The following is a 21,851-nucleotide window of genomic DNA, read 5'->3' as shown; positions in this document are numbered from 1 at the left end:
TACTACCAGTGTTACATAACCCCTCTTCCTTGGTTTTCTCATCTCTAAGATAGGGATAATTAACAGTATTCCTTCATAGGTCAGACTAGTAGAATGATGTACACCAAAGAATTCTTCAAGAGGTCTATTAAGACTGCCTTCTCGGGGCGCCTGGGTGGCTCAGTTATTTAAGTGTCCAACTCTTGATCTCGGCTCAGGTCATAATCTCAGAGTCATGAGTTTGAGCCCCACTTTGGGCTCCATGCTGAGCGTGGAACCTGTTTAAAAAAAAAAAATCCTTCTTTCTCATGGTGGCTGAACTCTGTTCTTTTGGCTAGGACTGACCCATCTACTTGTGTTTTAGATTCCATTTACTCTTGTGTACTTAAGGACATTACTTTGTCCTTACTTCCTTTCTTTTGTGTCATCAAGTTTTCCTTCTCTACAAGGGCATGCCCATCAACACACTGATGACGTGCTGTTATCTCAGCCATCATAAAAGAACCCCTCTTTTGGCCCTGCTCTCTTCAGTTATTGCCTTGTTTCTCTCCTATTTACCTTATACTCATCGTCTCCAGGTTTTTTCCTCCCTTTCACTCTTGAATCCTTTCTATTTGGTTTTTGCTCCAGCTTCTCTGTGGACTGCTAATTTTAGGGTCATCAATGACTTCCGCATTGCTAAATCCAGTGTTTAATTCTCAGTTGTCATCTTGATCTCTCTGCAACAGTTAGACATAACCAGTCACTTCTTTCTTGAAACTTTTTACTTGACATCTAGGATACCTTAAATGTTTGGTTTTCCTTCTGAGTCTAGGTGCTGCTTTTCAGTTGTTTGTTTGTTTTTTCCCCCTAATCGGCTCCCTGATATCTAAACAGAGCCATGCCCTGGTCGCAGTACTTGGATCTATCCTTTTTTTTTTTTTCCTCTTTTCTTTTCTCTTCCTCTCTCTCTCTTTCTTTTTCTTTTCTCTTCTTTTTCTTCTACTTCTCCTTCTACTGCTACTACTACTGCTACTTAATTACATACACACTAGGCAAACTCATCTAGTCTCAGGGATTTAAATATTTTCTGTTGCCGATGATTCCCAAATACATGTCTCTAGCCTAGACTTCTCTGAACTCAGAGTCATATCCAGCTACTGACTCCACATCTCCCTTTGCATGTATAATGGGTGTCTCAAACTTAATATATCCAAAATAGAGTTAACTAAATGGGGTCATGATATATCCCTTAAACCTACTCCTCTGATAGTCCCTCCGTCCTATCTTTCTACTTGTTCAGGCCCCAAATCTTTTTTTTTTTTTTTAATTTAAATTCAATTAGTTAACATATAATGTATTATTATATAATATTATGTAATAATAATATATAATGTATATGTATTATTATTTATTTAAGGGGTGTAGGCTCCAAATCTTGAGTTTTCCTTGATTCCCGTATTTTTCTGAGACCTTATATTTCATATTGTCCAAAATATGTCTAAAAATATAACCACTTTCCCCACCTCTGTCACTACTCCCTAGGTCTAAACCACCATGAGTCTCTTGCATGATTATTGCAGTAGCCTTCTCACTGGTCTTCTGCTTCTCCTTCTTCTAATTCATCTTTTCTCATCACAGCTGCTAGAGTAAGCTTGTTAAAATTTAATTTAGATCATATCACCCCCTTGCCCCCAAACTTCCAAAAACATCTCAATCTCATTCTTAGGAGAAACCTGAAGTTCTTACAGTGACTTATAAAGCCCAACACGATCTGGTCCTCAGTTATGTCTCGGACTCTAGTTCTTAGAATTCTGCTTTTCTCTCTGTTCATTTCACTCACACCGGCCAGCTTGCTGTTTCTCAGGTATGCTCCTGCTTTAGGGCCTTTGACTCACACTTCCACTTTGCCCAGAATGCAGAGCTCTATATGTAGTTTAAGTTTACACTTCTTCAGATCTGTAACTGAGGTTGATTTTTAAATTTTTATGTATAGCTAGTCTATTCCCCTAGATTGGAATTTAAAAAATTAGTGACAAGTGATTTATATGTGAAATACCTTGACATTATTTGGGAATATTATACTGAGTATTTTATAAAGTTTTATTCTAGAAGTTCATGAATATCTCAGTTACATAGGAATTTTTAAGTGAAATAGGAATCTGTGAAAGTGCTCACCTGTGAGATTCTATAAATGATATGACCCTGGTTTGGAAAGCATTACTTTTATAGCTTCTTCTAGTTTGCGAAAGTGAGGTAAATTTCTCGAGGGTTTTCTGAAAACAAAACAAAAATGAAAGACAGAAAATAAAGAATTAGAACCTAACAGTGGGGGTACTGGTAATCTGTAGACTGTTCCATATGAGGAGTTGGCATTGGTAGCTTATGGGTCACAGAAATAGCCTCAGCGAAGGTTTTTTTCCTCCCTACCTGAATCATATACTTTACAGTGATTTTTCATACTGGGGAGAGGATGAGTGGGTGGGTAGGAATCATTATAATATTTACTATAAGTGTTTCTGCTTTTCAGATGATATCTCTATGAAAGAGAAACCTGCTGAAAAAAGTAAAGAGAAGAAAGTGGTCAAGCCAGTACGAAAAGTCCAAAAGGTAACACAGTTATCAAGTCCAGAAGGCAAAACAGGTTAGTTTTCTCAATATCATGTCCAACCTAAAATTACATAATACTGAAATGGCATTCTATATGGAAATAAATGTTTGTTAACCAAATGGCACATAGAAAAATTCAGTACATTTTATGTATCTTTATTTTATATATGTGTTTTATTGAGGTATAACTGACAGAATAAGATGTACATAGAATGTTAGTTTGATAACTTCTCACATCTGTTATACCCATGAAACCTTATGTTCACCATAATACTGAACACATCTCTCCCCCCCATTTTTATATCATTTTTAATAGAAATTAACTAGATTAAAGATAATGATTTTTATGTAGTGAACTTTTATATATATAAAGGGATTGCTTATAACTGTCACTAAGTCCCTTCACTTAGTCTCACAAGAGAATGAATGTTGCATAAGAAAAGCATGGCAGCCCATACCAATAGTGGTCAGGCCAGACTCTAAATAGATCAGGACAGGGAAAAAGAGAATTCCCTAGTTTTTTTTTTTTCTTTTTTTTAAGATTTTATTTATTTGACAGAGAGACACACAGAGAGAGAGGGAACACAAGCAGGGGGAGTGGGAGGGGGAGAAGCAGGCTTCCTGCGGAGCAGGGAGCCCGATGTGGGGCTCGATCCCAGGACCCTGGGAACATGACCTGAGCCGAAGGCAGACGCCTAACGACTGAGCCACCCAGGCGCCCCGAGAATTCCCTAGTTTTATAGTGATTAATACTTCAGGCCCAATTCAGGTTGTGTGGATTTATAGCCTAGTCCTGTCATGTCTAGCTTTGTTCCTTTAGTAAGTTAATTTTAGTGTCCCTTGGTTTCCCCATATGTAAAATGGGAAAGCAGTAGTACTTCTCTCACAGGGTTGTTGTGAAAATTAAAATAGTTAATACCTAAAGGAACTCAGTATTTGACACGTGGTAAGCACTCAAATGTTAGGTATGATTCCATTAATAATAATAATTATTTCTGGCTGTCCTGAGAATGGTTATTTAGCTGTCCTATTCATGTTAGTGGGTAATTTGGGCTGAGAGAGTGGAGGAAGTTTGGAATTTGTCACTTTCGTTTTGGAGACATTCAGAATCAGTCATTCTTACATTCATTCATTATGTAGATATTTGTGAGCACTTGTTATATGTGAGGCACTGTGCTCTACTAAGCTTAGGCAACACAGTGGTAGGCAGGATACACATGGCCCCTGCCTTCTTGAAACTTATAATCTTGTCAGGAAAACAGTAGATACATAGTTACAATAAAATGTGATGAATGTATAGTAGGGACTTTACAAGGGCTAATGGGAACATGGAGCAGGAGTGATGGGGCACTGGTTTTTAACCAGGTACTTGTTTTTCTGGTCATAGACTAATCTATAGAATGTCAAATAACATATTTTGTGACATTCATTGTTAACTCTAGATGTCAGAATGACCTGGCTATATACAAATAAAAAATAAAAATTTTTAAAAAAGATTTTATTTATTTATTTGAGAGAGAGGGAAAGAGCACGAGCTGGGGGGAGGGGCAAAGCAAGGAGAGAGAAAAGCAGACTCCTCCCTGAGCAGGGAGCCCAACGTGGGGCTCGATCCCAGGACACTGGGATCATGACCTGAACCAAAGGCAGATGCTTAACTGACTGAGCCACCCAGGCACCCCCAAAAATAAGATTTTATAAGAACATGAATTATTGGAATATAAACTAATTTTTACATGAAAAAATACGACAAAGTGTTATTTTCATGTGGTATTATCTGATATTCTTGCCAGGGGCATAGTTTGAAATGAAGCATTGAGACCAGTATAACTTGTAAATACTGATCTTGGATTGTATTTATCCAGTTTTGTGTTAGGCTGATTCCCATGTATGCACTGTGAAGTGACTGAGGGACAGAGTCATTAAATGTGCTAAAGCTGTATTAATAGTTTATCTATACTGAAAGTCTTCTTTTTCTACCATCGACTGCATGAGACTATTCCAGAAAGCCAGAATTTAGAAATAACCACACAGCATATTCAGAAGCCAGCATTTATAAATAACTACCCAGTATATTCATGGTTGCTTGCTTTTGATTTGGAAAATTAAGCTGAAATCGAAGAGAAGCCTGTTCTCTCATTTTGCTTAAGAACATAAAGTTTCTTATAAATAGATTCAGCAATAGACTTAAAGCCATTTAAATATTTTAGATAGATCATTTAAGGTTAATAACAAGGTGCCAAAACATAAATAGCACGCACAGATTTATAATTTTGTTTCTTTGTACTGGATGTTTTCATTAAAACTGTACTTTCACTTAAACTTTTAAATTGAAGCCTTTTTATCTTTTTTAAAAAAGATTTTATTTATTTATTTGAGAGAGAGAGGGAGCACACAAGCAGGGAGGAGGGAGAGAGGGAGAGAGAGAAGCAGACTCCCTGTTGAGCAGGGAGCCCGATGCCGGACTCGATCCAGGGACTCCAGGATCATGACCTGAGCTGAAGGCAGTCACTTAACCAACTGAGCCACTCAGGCGCCCCTGAAGCCTTTTTAAAAGAACTCTAAATACAATAATTATAAATACAATAAAATAGGATCACAGAAAGCTTGAAAAATAGAAGAAAACAGAGAAAACCACTATCCTCACTTGAAGAACTAGTATTTTATTTCCTTACAGTAGTTTTAAAATCATAATAGTAGGTGATCATAATCATAACATTTTATCTTTTTCTCTTAGCATCTTACCACAAGAGCATTTCTCTAATTTCTTATGGAAATTATAATTTAAAGTAGCCACACAGTAGTACTCCACCTATGTTGGAGTATGATGGTCTAATTTTAATTTTTTTACAATCTGAAAGTAGTAAATGAAAAGTTTCTCTCTTGGTCAACAGCTATATTTATTGGACCATACTTTTATTTTTATGAACTTTTATAATGAGGGCAATTTAAAATATTGATGATACTTGCTTTTTGAGTATCATTGTTTTATTCATAAAAAGATAATGTGTACTTCTGATATGTATCTATAAATATAATGTGAAATTCCCTGTAATACTATCCCCTTCAAAGGTAATCACTGTTAACTGTTACATGTTTCTTCAGATTTTTTTCCTATGCTTAGTTTAAGTCATTTGTTCATTCAGCAAACATACATTTTACTATGTGCCAGGTACTGTTGGTAAGCCAAACCCTTACTATAATTAAGACATATTTTTGTTCTGTGTCCAAACTGTTGGATTCAGTGTTCTACTTGAGGTTGAGGTTTTGGGAATCGTTAACATTTGGTACTTAACTTGCAAAGCATTTTACACTTATTTGAGGTGTGTGGATAAATCAAAATTTAAACAAACTGCTATTTGATTTTTGGGACATTGTGTTAAAAATTAGATTGTAAACCTTTTGACTTTGGTGTAAGATAAGCATAAGATTAATTACAAAACCTGTATGGTTGACTAGATATACTTGTTAGAGATAAATTTGAAGTTTTAAATTCAACCCAATATGTACGTATATATTTTTTAGGTAGCAGTCGTCTGATAAGTACATCCTCTTGGCGAGATGGACAAAAATTAGTAAAGAAGATCCTGGGGCCTGCACCCAGAGTGGAGCAAAAAGAGCGAAGAACAGCATCAAGTGACAGAAGTGGAAGAGAAAGAACTACTAAATCTGGTGAGTAATTATTAAATTGTTTCGATAATTAAAATTGTTGAGAAGAGCAATTAAAAATTGCTTGTGTAAGTACTTAGAGGAGATGAAAGTACTCTTGAGAATGCTTTAAGAATTTGGTTTATAATTGTGAATGTGGCTCATAAAAGAAGAAATGTTCTGTTGGGCTTATCTATGGATAATTTCTATATATAGACGTTATGATGACTTTTATTGTTTGTTATATTAATTACATTTAGCTGCCATGTATCATTTAATTAGAGTTTATTAGACTTTTATTTTTTATTTTATTTTTTTTTTAATTTTTTTTTTTTAATTTTTTATTTGCGAGAGAGAGAATGAGAGAGAGCACGAGAGGGAGGAGGGTCAGAGGGAGAAGCAGACTCCCTGCTGAGCAGGGAGCCCGATGTGGGACTCGATCCCGGGACTCCAGGATCATGACCTGAGCCGAAGGCAGTCGCTTAACCAACTGAGCCACCCAGGCACCCGAGTTTATTAGACTTTTAGAGACCTTAAGGGAATTAAGTCCAATCTGTCTTATCCGTGTATACAGAAACACAGGCACACATTCACAGTATTGGGTTTTTTTATTTGACAGATTAGGAAACAGGCCCCAAGAGAGAAGTGATTTTTCTCAAGGGTATATACATTAAGTGGGTGGCAAAATTTGATCTAGGATCTACAGCTCTTTGGTTTGACCCTCAAGTGCATTGCTTTTCTCTTTTTGAAGTGTCTTAAATGCTCTTTGAAATAACTAGTTATCATTAACACTAATTTTGGGAAATGAAATGTAAATACCTACAGGCCAGCTTTCCTTTTCAGTAACAAAATTTGCTTCAATTAATTTGAACTTCTAGAATGGATTCAGTAAGAAATCAATTAAAACTATAATTAGGTATATATAGAAGTCAATATATACTTTGCATTTACTCCTCTTCACTCTCCTCTAGCTTGTAAAAACTCACATGCATTCTGTTTCAAATTAACCCACATCAACAAACATTTAGATTATAAAATGATTGTTTTTCTATATATTTAATTTCTTTTCTGTTACTCTTTGGAGAATTGTGGCAGCTTAACATTGTTGGTTTTTAAACACCTGTTTTAGGGGTTTAGGGATGGAGAGAGATAGTAACATTAAATATGTGCATGGGAGAGAAATAGTAACTCTCTATTAATAGTTAAATATTCACGTTAACAGTAAGATCTGTCTTTACTTCAGAAATATTAAAAATGCATTTTTTAAATGCCAAGTAAGTATAGTTCTTTTTAAAGATCGAAATTATTCTCTTCTAAAAAAAAGTTTTTCTTTCCTTCTATAATATTCTTTAAACAATTTCATAGGATATTTAAATTTGAGTTTAAGATAAAGTGAAATTCTCTAATTTTTTCCTCACTACAATAAATCTTAGGAATGAACATAGGATTTTAATACATCACTAACAGTTCATACTTTGCAGGGGGTCATATTGGAAGAGCAGAATCTGATCCTAGATTGGATGTTTCACATAGACATCTTCCACGAAACTCAGAACGTTCGAGAAGTAGAGCTCGGTGTGAAAATAATACAAAGAAATTAGCTCCATCTCTTCCAGATAATAAACAGGAGGAAAATACTGCCTTAAATAAGGACTTTTTACCTCTTGAAATTCGTGGAATTCTTGATGACCTACAGCTGGATTCTACAGTTCAGGCTGCAAGGCAAGAGACAGGAGAGTTCCAGAATCAGAAGTCGTCAGCACCAGCACAAGCTCCTAGGAGTCACAGCCCCGTAAAAAGAAAACCTGACAAAATAACAGCTAATGAAGATCCCCCTGTTATTTCCAAAAAGCGCCACTATGACACAGATGAGGTACGACAGTACATTGTTAGACAGCAGGAGGAAAGGAAGAGGAAGCAAAATGAGGAGAAGAAGGCCCAAAAGGAGGCCACAGAGCAGAAGAACAAACGATTACAGGAGCTCTATCGGAAACAGAAAGAAGCCTTTACTAAAGTAAAAAGTGTGCCTCCTTCTGAGCCATCAGTAACTAGGCGACTGCAGGATACTTATTCCAAACTGCTACTAGAAAAGACCTTGCTCGAAGAGCCGCCTCATCAACATGTGACACAGGAAACACAGGTAATAGTAGTGCCAGAAATGCAAAAGGAAGTCATTCGTGATTAGAAAAAGCTTATTCGCCATTTTGTTGCTATCATTCCTAATATTCAGGCATATGCTCAGATAATATTTGTAGTAATGTTGACCTTTTCATGAAATTTATTGTATGTGGAGAGTAATTTGATAAACATGATTGAAAACAAGTGCTCAGTTAGCATTTCCTAGAGTGATTGTTGCTGATCTCTATTCCTCTCATCACTGCTATTAGTTACATCCTTGCCTGGTTTTCATTGTATTACTGAGCAGAAAGTTAGATTATGTCAGTAAAAGTTTTTGTGATCTGTGCTGAAATGAGAGAATATCCTACTGTATGTGATAATTTTGTGAGTATTGCTTTTAAGAAGAATGTTGAGTATGTACCGTGTACCACAGACTGTTCTAAAGGCTTTATAGGCTAAAGCTTCAGTAAATCCTTAGAACCCTGAGAAGGTAAATGCTACTAGTATTTCCAGTTGAGAAAACTGAGGTTTAGAAAAAGTATTACTTCAAATTATGCAGTTAGTATTAGGTGCCTTTCTTGGATTTCAGATATAATTTTGCTCTTAATTATAATGGCTGCTTAAGGCAACCAAATTTGAACCAGTTTTATTTAAGAGAAAAAGCCCCTACATTTCATGATCTTTCTAAAGTTGAAGTGACTTAGTATTTGTCTTATGTACTCCCTGAGTATATCTTTGTGATAGTAGTCACATAAATTTGATGTCCTTTTCTCCTAGACCAGACCAGGGTATCAGCCTTCTGGAGAATCTGACAAAGAAAACAAAGTACAGGAACGTCCCCTAAGTGCATCTTCTAGTAGTGACATGTCTCTGTCAGAACCTCCACAGCCTCTTGCAAGGTAAAAAGGAGAGAATGAAAGATGATTAAGCTGCTTTTTCTCCATGAAATTTAGTATAGTGATCTATGTGTAGTGAATTTTGTTGACTGACCTTCTACGTGAGCAAGTTGTTTATTTAGAAATCGGTTAATATCTTCTGATGGGTACTTAAGCATGGTGTACAACTATACATATGCAAAAATACCCTCTTCTACTGTTCAACTTTTACCTGTCCTTTTATATCCAATGTAAATGTCAGTCCTCCCAGGGATCCTGCAGTTGCTTTCTCTGGACTAAACACACAGTAAAACTGTGTGGATGAATGAATCACAGTGAAATTAATATTTTAAAGTATTTGTGGTGAATAATTTTCAAAAGCTATGTTTGTATCTATTACTAATCAAACTTTCTTCATATGACTCATTCCAGTTTATCCATTGTACCTTTCAAAAGCTGTATTTGGATATGCATGTGAACATATGAACAGGGGCTAGGAACAAGGGCTAGATTGTTGATCAGGGACTATGTTACCTTAAGTTTTCTTAAGAAAAATTTTTTTCTTGCTGTAATATATTATTTGCAATGAAGTAAAAGTAAACTGTGTATGGAATTTGAGGGGATTTTGAGATGATATAGTTTTAAATACTTTAACCATTTTGGCTTCCTGTCTTCTGTTTTACCTTTCCCTGAATTTCCTTCTAATTCTAAATAAGTTATACAGTGTTAAAAACAAATCAAATGTAAAACAGATCTATTATTACCTTGCGTGTGTTCCTTTCCTTTTCTTTTTAATATCAGATTTCTTCAACTTGTGATATATAATCTATTGCCTCCACTTTTTCCCTCTACCCATTACTTAGGTTCCCCATTTCTGTTAGTAGTTTCAACATATCTCTGTTACTTTATACTTAGAGGCATGGCATTTCTTTTCCTTGCCCTTCATGTCCCATATTCTTCATTAGCTACCTGGGAGGCTCCAAATTACATATCTGACCTTGAAGACCTTGAAGATCTAGCTCAAAAGCCACTTTCCTTGGCTAGCAGAGTTTATTGTTTTCTATCTACACTCTATTGAACTTTACATGTCTTTATATTAGTATTTATGACATTCTATTTTAACTATTTATTAGTCTCTCATCCCTGCTAGATCTTGAGGAACTAAAGAGTAAGGATTAAGTCTTAACTAGATTAACTGAATTTTTGTCTCCCCTGTTACTCTAGCATCAACATAGTGCCTGGCACATAATTGGCATTTTAAATACTTGAATTTAAAGATCTTGGATTTTTACTCAGCAATATCTTTTATATTTATAACTTTCTTTCTATTCCCATTACTACCAGCTTAGTTTGAGCCCTGATAACCTCACACTCTATATTTTGTGGCATAGAATCTATGCACTAGTCTTCCTTCATTCCGTTTTCATAGCATCCCTTCAGTACACAAGACTGTACAATATAACTTCCAACCAAATCTTGCATGACATGCTTTGCAATTCTCTTATCACTCTGGTTACCCTCCTCCAAATGATTCTTTTGAATTTAATTGGTAAGACTTTACATTTACCCATACTAGTTTCGTCAAGGTTGTAGCCTGTCCAAATCACTTTGAATCATAATTTGATAATTTTTTGGGTTAGCCATGCCTCCTAGCCTTCTCTCATCTGCAAATTTGATAAGCATATCTTTATGTCATCATCCAAAAAAATGGACAAGACCAAGGACAAAAATCTCATGTTGTTTTTTTATAAGCATCTACTTAATAGTTAACATTGACCTTTCATGTTTTTATAATATCCCTTAATATACACGGTGTCCATGGTCTGGAAACATGTTATTTATATAATGTCATCTGGGACATCTTTATTCTGACTTTATGAACTTTATGACTTTCTGACTTTATGAACACCCTACTCTGTGTTGTATATTTATAAATGGTATTCATAGTTTTGCAGTGATACTCATTGATGTTCATTAATTTTTTAAAATTGAGATTATAATGATCTCATTTCTTCAGTATGTACAATGTTAAACATAAACATTTATTAAATATTTGTTGATTAGAATAATGAATATCATGCCAATGTTAGTATTTAGCAATCTTAAGCATTTCTCTTTATATAACATTATTTTTTTTAATTTTAATTTTTTTTTAAAGATTTTTATTTGGGGGAGAGAGCGAGCATGAGCGAGAAAGCACAAGCAGGAGGAGGGGCAGAGAGAGAGGGAGAAGCAGGCTAGGTGCTGAGCAGGGAGCCCGCCGATGCAGATCTTGAACTCAGGACCCTGGGATCATGACCTGAGCCAAAGGCAGACGCTTAACTGACTGAGCCACCAGGCACCCCTGTATAACATTATTTTTAGAGGAACGGGTAGAGCCAATGTTGTAAAGAATTTTGTTTACCGAGTTTTAAAGGTTATGAAGCCTTCTCTTTAATTAATAGTTTAAAAATATGTGTTAGTTGAAGAAAGCAGTTTGCATGATAACATTCCATTTTTATGAAAATAAAAATGCAAAACACATCACACACATAGAAAAATGTTTTGGAAAGTTATAATTCTAAATGAAATATTAGTAGTGCCGCTTTCTCATTGTTTAGCTATGAGTGATCTTTACCTTTTTTTATCCTCTTTGCCTGTCCTTTTTTTTCCAGTGGTGAGTGTGCATTACTCTTATGAGAAAAAAAAAAAAAGTTAAAAAAACTGGTGGCTTAGTCATGAGTTACTGTGTTAACTAACATACTATGACTCTCATTTCCAGAAGGGACTTGATGGAACCTACATGGATGCAGCCTGACAGATTGAGCCCACAAGTCCAGAATTCTCAACCACAGGCTCTTGTTGGAACAGCTGGAAATTTACTCTCCCATCTCTTGAGTCTAGAGCATGTAGGAATTTTGCATAAGGATTTTGAATCTATCTTACCAACCAGAAAGAATCATACTGTGGCCTCAGGGCCACTAACTTTTACACCTCAACCATATCTGACCTCACCAGCTGCTCATCCAGATGCCTTGTTAAAACCTAGTGCCAGCCAATATAAGAGTAAACTGGATCGTATTGAAGCCTTGAAAGCAACAGCTGCTTCTTTGTCCAGCAGGATTGAAAGTGAAGCCAAGAAATTAGCTGGGGCTAACATAAACTATGGGTCAGTCTGGAACGCTGAGTATGATATACAGCAAACACCCCAAGAAGAGGGACCGTGGACCAAGGCTATAAGTCCACCTGTGAAAGAAGATACTGAAGATGTTTTCTCCGCCCGAATTCAAAAGATGATGGGAACCTGTGTATCTCATGCAACTTTTGATGAGGATCTTCCTGGTGTAGGCAACCTCAGTGAATTTAAAAAGCTTCCTGAGATGATAAGACCTCATAGTGCCATATCAAGGTTCAGAATGAGATCCCCTGGTCCCAAACCAGAAGGGCTCCTGGCACAGTTGTGTAAGAGGCGGACTGACTCTTCCAGCTCTGATATGCAAGCTTCTCAAGACAAAGCCAAATTGTCTCTTGGTTCCAGCACAGATTCAGTCAGCGAAGGGCCTCTTCTTAGTGAGGGGAGTCTTTCTGAAGAAGAGGGAGGCCAAGATGGACAGCCCACGTTGAAGGTAGCAGAAATCTTAAAGGAAAAGGAATTTTGTGCTGGAGAAAGAAATGGTTATGAACCCATAAAAGAGTTTCAGAAGGAAGCTGAAAAATTCTTGCCACTTTTTGGGCACATAGGTGGTACACAAAGCAAAGGACCATGGGAAGAATTGGCAAAGGGAAGTCCACATAGTGTCATTAATATTTTTACAAAGTCGTATCAGTTGTATGGAAAAGGTGAGAAAAATAAGTAAGCCTTGTGCTATTTGTATGTTATCTTAAGATAAATCATTTAATAATTCTGTACAAGGTAATACTTAAGTACAAATTTTCATTTGTTCATTTATGAGGATAATAGAGACTTACCTAAATTAATCTAAATTATCTGTAAGCTTCAACTAAAGTAGTGCAATTTCATTGTTAAAATTTCATTTTTTGTTGTTATTGTCATGAACCAATAATTGATTGGTAGTTGTAGAAATTTTGGTCTAATTTAGAGAAATTCATTTGTGGTGTTCAGGATTTGTGTGTACCAAGTGTATGCTAGATTTTCTGTGACCATAGTTATGTGTTTAGATAGAAAATAAGTATATTAATACAGTGATTTGTGAGTCATTGGGAATATAGTGGTCAAGAATCAAGAGGGGCAACTGTAGTAACATTCTAATATGGAAACTATTAGTGCTTGTTAGAACTAATTTTAAAAATAGACTTTGCTCTTGATCTTGGGGTTTTGAGTTTGATCCCCATGTTGGGTTTAGAGATTACTTAAACTGAAAAAAGAAATAGACTTTGGACAGAAATGTAACTACATTTATTTGGGTCATGAAACAACTGACTTCTAAAGTTTCTTATCTCTGAAATCCTGCAGCACGATTTTCCTTTTCTATGATAAACTCAGTTCCTTCAAGTCCCTTTCTCTTTTCTTCCTACTCTAGGTAGATTCTACCCATTTAATGCTAACATAACTTTAGAATTTCCAGGTTGGAGAATGAGGCTCACCCTTCAGTCAGCTATCCATATGCTGTGGTTTTTTATTTCCCTTCTACATAGTGAACAACTTACTTGATAAATGAATTGATTTCATCTGTTCATCTTATGCTTAACTGGTATCACAGTGCATTTTCCTAGAATTCATATTTAGCTACTTTGTTATGATCTTGTGCAGACCTATACATGCCATCAATCTCTTTTGTTAACACTTATTCCTATAGGTGGTAATTTTAAAGTTTTTTTTTGGTGAAAGCAAAGTGCTTTTAAATCAACACCCTCATTTTTTTTTTTTTGCAAGAGAATTGTGTTTTTTTCTTAAATCGTATTAGGTTTTCATTAAGATTTTATAATTATACTGAAATACTTTGAGTTGAAATGATGTGTTATCCAGGATTTGCTTCAAAATAGTCTGGGAGGGGAGTGAGAAATGGGGAGAATAGGAAATTTAGTTGAAACTAGATTGGTCATGTATTCATAATTGTTAAAGCGGGGTGGTGGATACCTTGGTTTCATTATGCTATTTTCTCTACTTTGTTGTATGTTTGAAAATTTCCTAATAAAAAGTTAAAAATGTATTGTTAGATATAAAGATAGATTGAAAAGAAGCACTAATAAAGCAAACTAAAAAGTTCCTAAATCCATGTTGTTAATCCGCATGTTGTGGAATGCTTTGCTTGTAGTTTTTTAATTTTTGTTTTAAAGCACATTTCAACGACTTACTTTTGACAGGGTTTGAAGATAGGTTGGAAAGAGGAACCTCAGCATCGCGTCCTTTAAATGTCATTACAACCCCTCTAAGCAGTGTTTCATATGAAGATGATTTTGTCTCCTCTCCAGGGAGTGGGACTTTGACAGAAAGAAAATCAGCTCTTGAACCTAAGTAAGAATATGTTGACAATATGGGATAAAATCCAAAGAGTGAGAAAAATTTATAAATGAGAAGTGTGGTGTGACTATGAGTCAGTTTGTTTAAAGATACATGTAGAGTCTGCATAGCATAGAGATTATTAAGAGCATGGGCTCTGGATCCAGACTGTCTGGGTTTAAATCCTGGCTCTCCTGATATTAGTTATTTGCCTTCAGGCGTATTTACTTAACCCCCTGTGCTTCAGTTTCCGTCTTTGTAAAATGGGGAAAATAATCGTACCTGCCTCAGAGTGTTATGAATATTCAGTGAAATATAAAGTACTTAGAACAGGGCCTGGCACACAATAAGCAGAAAATACATTGTTAAGTCAATCTGTGAATTCCAGTGGAGGATGGTATTGGGCAAGTCTCCCATGGTATACTAATATAAAAAGATTAAGTAATGGTTTTCTGTGATAGAATCAAGGATGACCAGATAGATCTTTGACTCCATGATCCCAAGTAAATCAATACATTTTTTTTCTAATTGGGAGAACATCTAAACTTTTGCAAGGCTTTGAAAAATAACAGTATTACAATATTAATATTTATTGGACACAATGTGCAAGGCACTGAGAGGACTGAGGGGGTTTTGCTTGTATTAACTCATTCTTATAATAGCCTGATGTGATAAGTATTTTTGTTACTGTTCCTACTTCAGAGAGGACACTGAAGCATCCAGGTTATGTTACTTGTACAAAGTCATACAGTAAGTGAATCAGACTTTGCCAGAGAGAATTTCCTCCCTAAATTTTGTTACCATATAAAGTAATCTGTAATTACTCACATTCAATATAATTTGCTTCACAAATTACAAATTATAGTCCACATAAAATTATTGGGTGATCTTTTGAAAATTAGTTATATCTGATTAAACTTATGAAAATAAGTATTACTAAAATTAAAGTGGGCAAAGTAGAGTTTTAACTTTTGAACTCTAAAGAAAAGATTAAATTTTTAAAACAAAACTTAAAAAGATTTAATTGTGACATTTAATATCATCAATCAAGATGATTTATTGCATTTTATTTCTAGGTTGAACATATTATTGGGAGGAAAATAATTATAACATATTAAATGATGAATTTGAATGGAAATTGAGACCACATTTTCCATTATCCAACATTATATTTTTTCTTTTATGTGTCTGAATTATCCATTTTTTATTAGTTTCACTTCAGTAGACAACTCCCGTAGATTTTTCTCAATAATAAATTGAGCCATAGGGAACAATCCAAGCTTATGGTAGTAAGAAAACAAAAAAAGAAAAGTGGAAGCCATCTTCAATTATAGTTATATTCTCCTTGTGATTAAATAGATTTTAAAATATCCATAGTTTTAGCTGTGTTTTAAGACTTTTTATTTTGTTCTTTAACCACTATTGCTTGTTCTTTGACAGTATTAGTGGTAGCAATTTGGGCGTTCAGGAGGACCATTCTAGCAGAAAGTCTGCCTACGATCTGTCCTCTGTGGATGTTACCTCCCAGCATTCGTCAGGAACCCAGTCTGCTGCATCGTCTCGTTCATCTACTTCTTCTAAAGGGAAGAAAGGAAAAAAAGAAAAGATAGAATGTAAGTGGAATTCTACATGGTGACTTTTTCTCTTACCAATCATTTTGTGGTAGTGATCTAAAGTTATAATTTGATTCCATAAGAAGTTAGATTTATTTCTTTATGATAAAATGTGATTAGTTTTCATATTTATTTGTCATTACAGCAATACCTTTTTGATATATAACAGTGTAAATCCTTTGCTTAAACAAAAGGAATACATTTGCAATGATAAAAAATTAAGGATTATAGATAAACAACTGTAAAAGAAGTATTAGTCCCCATTGATCCCTCTGCTCAGAGATAAACTATTAACATTTTTGGTGCCTGTTTTTCCAATGTATACATAAAACCATGTACACCCACACACCCCTTTATTTAAAAAACAGAAATGAAATCATTTAGTTTTGCAACTGCTTTTAAAAAAACTTTAGGGGCGCCTGGGTGGCTCAGTCGTTAAGCATCTGCCTTTGGCTCGGGTCATGATACCAGGGTCCTGGGATGGAGCCCTGCATCAGGCTCCCTGCTCAGCGGGAAGCCTGCTTCTCCCTCTCCCACTCCCCCTGCTTGTGTTCCCTCTCTCGCTGTATCTCTCTCTGTCAAATTAAAAAAAAAAAAATCTTTAAAAAAAATAAACTTTAGAGTATATCTTGTACACCTCAAGCATAATTAAAAGTACTCAAATTTCCTTATCTCTAAAATAAAGATGACATCAGTAAATGGTATCAGTAGATGTTTCATATGGTAATTTTGGAAGCTTATGTGAAATTAACAGATAAAATGTATACGTTCCAGTACTTGGCCACAGTACCTGGCCTTTGGCACTCTAAGTATTTTTGAGTGATTGAGGAGAACATCTATCAGTCCCTTCAGTTCTACTCTTGGCTATAATTTGCTCTGTAAGCCTAGAGGTAAGAAGATAGAGTAATTAGGAAAAGCCTCTTAGACTCACAGGATGGCCCCTAGGGAATGATTTTGCTCCCAAAATTGTTTTTTCTTTTCTTTTCTTTTTTTTTAGGATTTGATTTATTTGACAGAGACACAGTGAGAGAGGGAACACAAGCAGGGGGAGTGGAAGAGGGAGTGGGAGAGGGAGAAGCAGGCTTCCCGCTTAGCAGGGAGCCCGATGCAGGGCTCGATCCCAGGACCCTGAGCCGAAGGCAGGCGCTTAGTTACTGAGCCACCCAGGTGCCCCCAAAGTTGTTTTTCCCAGTTGCAAAAATTGTTCATTAACTTAGCAAACCACAGGGGGAGGAGAAATCAGTAAAAAAAACCCAGAAAACTGTTTAAAAATTAAAATCACCTATAATCCCTTTACTTGAAGATAACCAATGCTAATGTTTTTTTAAATTTTGTTTTAACAATTGTGGTAAAATACACATAACATAAACTTTATCATCTTAACCATTTTCAAGTGTACAGTTCAGTGTCATTAAAACACATTTACATTGCTGTGCAACCATCACTGCCATCCACCTCCAGAACCTTTGCATCATCCCATACTGAAACTCTGTATTCATTGAACAGTAACTCTTCCTTCCTCCCATTCCCCAGCCCCTGCAAACCACTATTGTGCTTTCTGTCTATGAATTTGACTACTCTAGATACTTCTAGATGCCACATAGTGGCATCATACAACATTTTTCCTTTAGTTTGGCTTAGTAGCATGTTTTCAAGTTTCATATGTGTGGTCGCTTGCGTGAGAATGTCCTTTTTGAGGCTGAATAATATTCCACTGTAGGTATACACAACATTTTGTTTATCCATTCATTATTTGATGGACATTCTGGTTGTTTCCACCTTTGGGCTATTGTGAATATGTTGCCATAAACATTGGTTTATCTCCCAAATAACTGTTGGGAGTCCCTGCTTTCAAGTTTTTTGTGTATATCGCCAGGTAGGGATTTGTTGGATCAAATGGTATATCTATGTTTAACTTTTTGAGGAAATGGCATACTGTTTTCCTTTGTGGCTGTGGCAGTTTACGTTTCTGCCAGTAACGCACACAGGCTCCAACTTCTTCACATCCACGCTAACACTTTCTCCTTTCTTTTTTTTTTTTTTTTTTAAGTAATAGATATTCTGATGGGTGTGAAATGTTAAGATTTTTAGTAAGTATCCTTCCAGATAATTGTAGGCATATATAAATAGGAAATGTTACATGTAAGGGACCGCATTTGTTTACATGCTCTTTTGTTCTGTCAGTGGGTTATAGATCTCTTTCTCTGTCAGTAAATATGGATAACCCTTGTTATGACTATCCAGTGTTTTATTATTTTAATATATTATAATTTATTTAGCAAATTGTTAGACATTTAGGCTACTCTATTTCTTTTTCCCATTATGAGCACTGCTCCATTGAATATCCTTATAAATGTATCTTTATGCATTAATCTGGTTCTTTCCTTTAAGGTAAAATTCTAGAAGTGAGGTAATGGGGCAAAGAGTATGTCATGTTTAGAATTTGGGTACATTTTGCCAAATAACCCCTTAGACAGCTAATGCCACTTTATACTCCCAATATGAGAGTGCTAGGGAGAAATTATTGCTTAATCATTAACCTAGTATAACTCTCTTGCAGATTGTTCTGAAAGTTTTTGGTGGGAATTAGACATCATTCCACCAGCACTTCCCAATGTCTGTCTTTTCTTGTGAAATACTGTTTCAGTTGGATAAGCTGTTTCATAAGTGTTCTGAGTATAAAAGAGCTCCATGGTTCCATAAATTTGGGAAATGCTTTTAGAGTGAAACAGGCTTCTTTTCTACAGGATTTATCAATACTCCTGATATACTAACATGCATTATTTATTTTAGGATGAGGATGAGGCTGTAGTATGAAGTATTTTCCAAATTTATTTGACCACAGAATCATTTCTTCCATCAGCATGTTAAGGCATTTGAATTCAGCTGAACATATTTTGGGAAATGCTGAACTTACTCAGTTCTTTTAGTTTGCAGTTGTTTTGCATTGTTTTTTTAGTGTCTCACCTGAGGTTACCAACTAGTTATTGGTAAAGCCTGGATCATGACTTCTGACTCCCAAATCCAGTTTACCTGCTACTATAATGTACTGTAAACAACTTAAAATATCATGATATATTGGATATATGAGTATAAGCAATATGATTCAGTACAGGTTTTTAAAAATTGTTATCTGAAACATAATTAGATGAAGTACAGGTAGTGTTTTGTGGCTTTCTGTTTCCCTGATCCCCTCTCACAAGGCCTTAAAAAACCTCTGTGTATCGTATTTGATACAGCATTATCTAAAACTTAGTTTCTCCTTTATCCCCAAGTTCTAAAGTTAGTGTCGTTTTTGTTGTATATGCTCCATCTGGTGGTGAGAAATAGTGTCTGCCTGCTCTGTACAAAAACTTCCCACGTGATTGCAAGTGGTTGGTAGATTAAAGTGGTAATTATCATAAGAAAAAATTTTTTTATCTTAATGTAATTTAAAACCTATAAATAGAATCTTTTATTTATTTTTTTAAAGATTTTATTTATTTATTTATTTGTTTGCTTATTTGTTTAAGAGAGAGGGAGAGCATGAGCATAAGCATGAGCCGAGGGAGAGGCAGAGGAAGAAAGAGAGAAGCAGACTCAGCTGAGCAGGGAGATCAATGTGGAGCTCGATTCCCAAGACCCTGGGGTCATGACCTGAGCTAAAGGCAGATGCTTAACAGACTGAGCCACCCCGGCGTCCCTCATTTGGCAATCTTTTAAAGTAGGGGCACATATTTCCTTTGTGTATGGGTCCCTTGGTTGGAGTTTAGGTCTTTCTTGCATAGACCGTTGTATTGTCTACAATTTCTGGTTGTTTGAAATCAAGAGCAATTTTTAAATTGTGTATTTATTTTCAAAGGTTAATATTAAATGAGTAAAGAAATGCATTTTTATTATGAAAAAATTAGAGATACCCAGTATTAACAACTTGCTTTTAGTCTAGGGATTACAAATAGATTTTAGATTATAGAGTCCATTCAAACTGATTGATAATCCTTTAGATTATTTGTGTGTCTCCCCCCACCACCCCCCCGTTGTGGTAATGCATTCAGCATATCTAATTCATGGTACACATCTTTACATAGCTTCCTAGGATGAATTACTATGAATGAGATGAAATTTCTGATTCAAAGGGGATCAAAAATTATTTTCATGCATATTGTAAGTTGTTCTCCAGAAAGAATATATCATGAAAACAATGTATGAGTATCCTTTTCTGTGTGTGCTGAATAACACTCAAGGCTTTATTATTTTAAAAATATTTGCTAATCTAGTAATGAAAAATGGTATCTTATTTGAGGTGGTTTTCATTTCTTTGTTAATATTTTCATATGCTATGACTTTTCATTTTTCCTTTTTTAAACTAAATTTTAATGAAAAGTTGTTATCCTATTACTGTGACTACAACAGAGTATATTTATTTGTTAGTTTATTTTTTATGTGGTAAAATACACCCAACATAAAATTTGCCATTTTAAATATTATTTTCTTTCTTTGATTTTGTTTACTCTTTTTTATTTTTTTAATCCAAAATGCATTTATTGGGATAGTTTCCACTCATCTTGATTCAGGGTGCTTTTTTTTTTTTTTTAAAGATTTTATTTATTTTTTTGACAGAGAGAGACACAGCAAGAGAGGGAACAGAAGCAGGGGGAGTGAGAGAGGGAGATGCAGGCTTCCCGCTGAGCACGGAGCCTGACACAGGGCTCGATCCCAGGACCCTGGGATCATAACCTGAGCCGAAGGCAGACGCTTAACGACTGAGCCACCCAGGTGCCCCGATTCAGGGTGCTTTTATTGCTGCTCCTGCCTGAAGGAGCATCCTTCTGTAAGCCTTGCTTTTCTTCCTGTGGGCTGGCAGAGGACAGTGGAGCAGCCAGCACACAAAACTACCATTTGTGCATGGCTAAAGACAGTGGTGCTTTTGTAGCATCCTGGGTACTTCATGTCCATGAAGGAGGAGTTGGGGCTCAGCACCAGGTGCATCCTCTTATGCTTCCTCTTCTCCCCTTCCGGGCAAGTGGCAGAGGTCCTTTGTGAGGAGCATGTTTTCATGGGGAGGTCATCACCACCGGAAAGCTATGTACACTTTTTTTTTTTTTTTAAAGTAGGCTCCACATCCAGTGTGGAGCCCAGCGCAGGGCTTGAACTCACGACCCGGATCTCAAGACCTGAGCTGAAATCAAGATTTGGATGCTTAACTGACTGAGCCACCAAACACTTTTTTTCTTAATTGAAGTATAGTTGACACACAATTACATTAGTCACAAATACACAACATAGTGATTTGACAACTGTAATTATGCTATGCTTACCGAAAGCGTGGCTACCGTCTGTCACCATACGGTGCTATTACAACACTATTGACTTTTTCCTATGCTGTACCTTTCATCCCCATGACTTAGTCCATAACTGGAAGCCTGTACCTTCCACCCCCCTTCACCCATTTTGCCCATCCGCCTATCCCGCTTTCCCTTAGGCAGCCACCAGATTGTTCTCTATATCTACGGGTCTGTTTCTGCTTTGTTTTTTTGTTCAATTGTTTTGTTTCTTAAATTCCCACATACGAAATCAAAAGGTATTTGTCTTTCTCTGCCTCATTTCACTTAG

General features: G+C 35.8%; 1 protein-coding gene and 1 pseudogene across 5 annotated transcripts in view; one reads left to right on the top strand and one right to left on the bottom strand.

Moving 5' to 3' along the window:
- CEP350 (centrosomal protein 350) overlaps positions 1-21,851 on the top strand; it is a 157,446-nt gene that overhangs the window by 40,456 nt on the left and 95,139 nt on the right. For all 5 annotated transcript variants that reach the window (XM_078078102.1, XM_078078103.1, XM_078078104.1 and 2 more), the window contains exons 8-14: positions 2,489-2,602; positions 6,091-6,237; positions 7,695-8,353; positions 9,109-9,230; positions 11,968-13,025; positions 14,511-14,661; positions 16,087-16,259. In XM_078078102.1, the coding sequence (XP_077934228.1) occupies positions 2,489-2,602; positions 6,091-6,237; positions 7,695-8,353; positions 9,109-9,230; positions 11,968-13,025; positions 14,511-14,661; positions 16,087-16,259 (2,424 nt within the window). The remainder of the gene's footprint in view (positions 1-2,488; positions 2,603-6,090; positions 6,238-7,694; positions 8,354-9,108; positions 9,231-11,967; positions 13,026-14,510; positions 14,662-16,086; positions 16,260-21,851) is intronic.
- LOC118540715 (small ribosomal subunit protein eS27 pseudogene) lies at positions 21,029-21,288 on the bottom strand (annotated as a pseudogene).

Source organism: Halichoerus grypus, chromosome 7 (genome assembly GCF_964656455.1).
Source record: "Halichoerus grypus chromosome 7, mHalGry1.hap1.1, whole genome shotgun sequence".
In the NCBI taxonomy this organism is placed as follows: Eukaryota; Metazoa; Chordata; class Mammalia; order Carnivora; family Phocidae; genus Halichoerus; species Halichoerus grypus.
The sequence above is the reverse complement of the archived record's forward strand: the minus strand, read 5'-3'. Positions and strand labels throughout refer to the sequence as shown.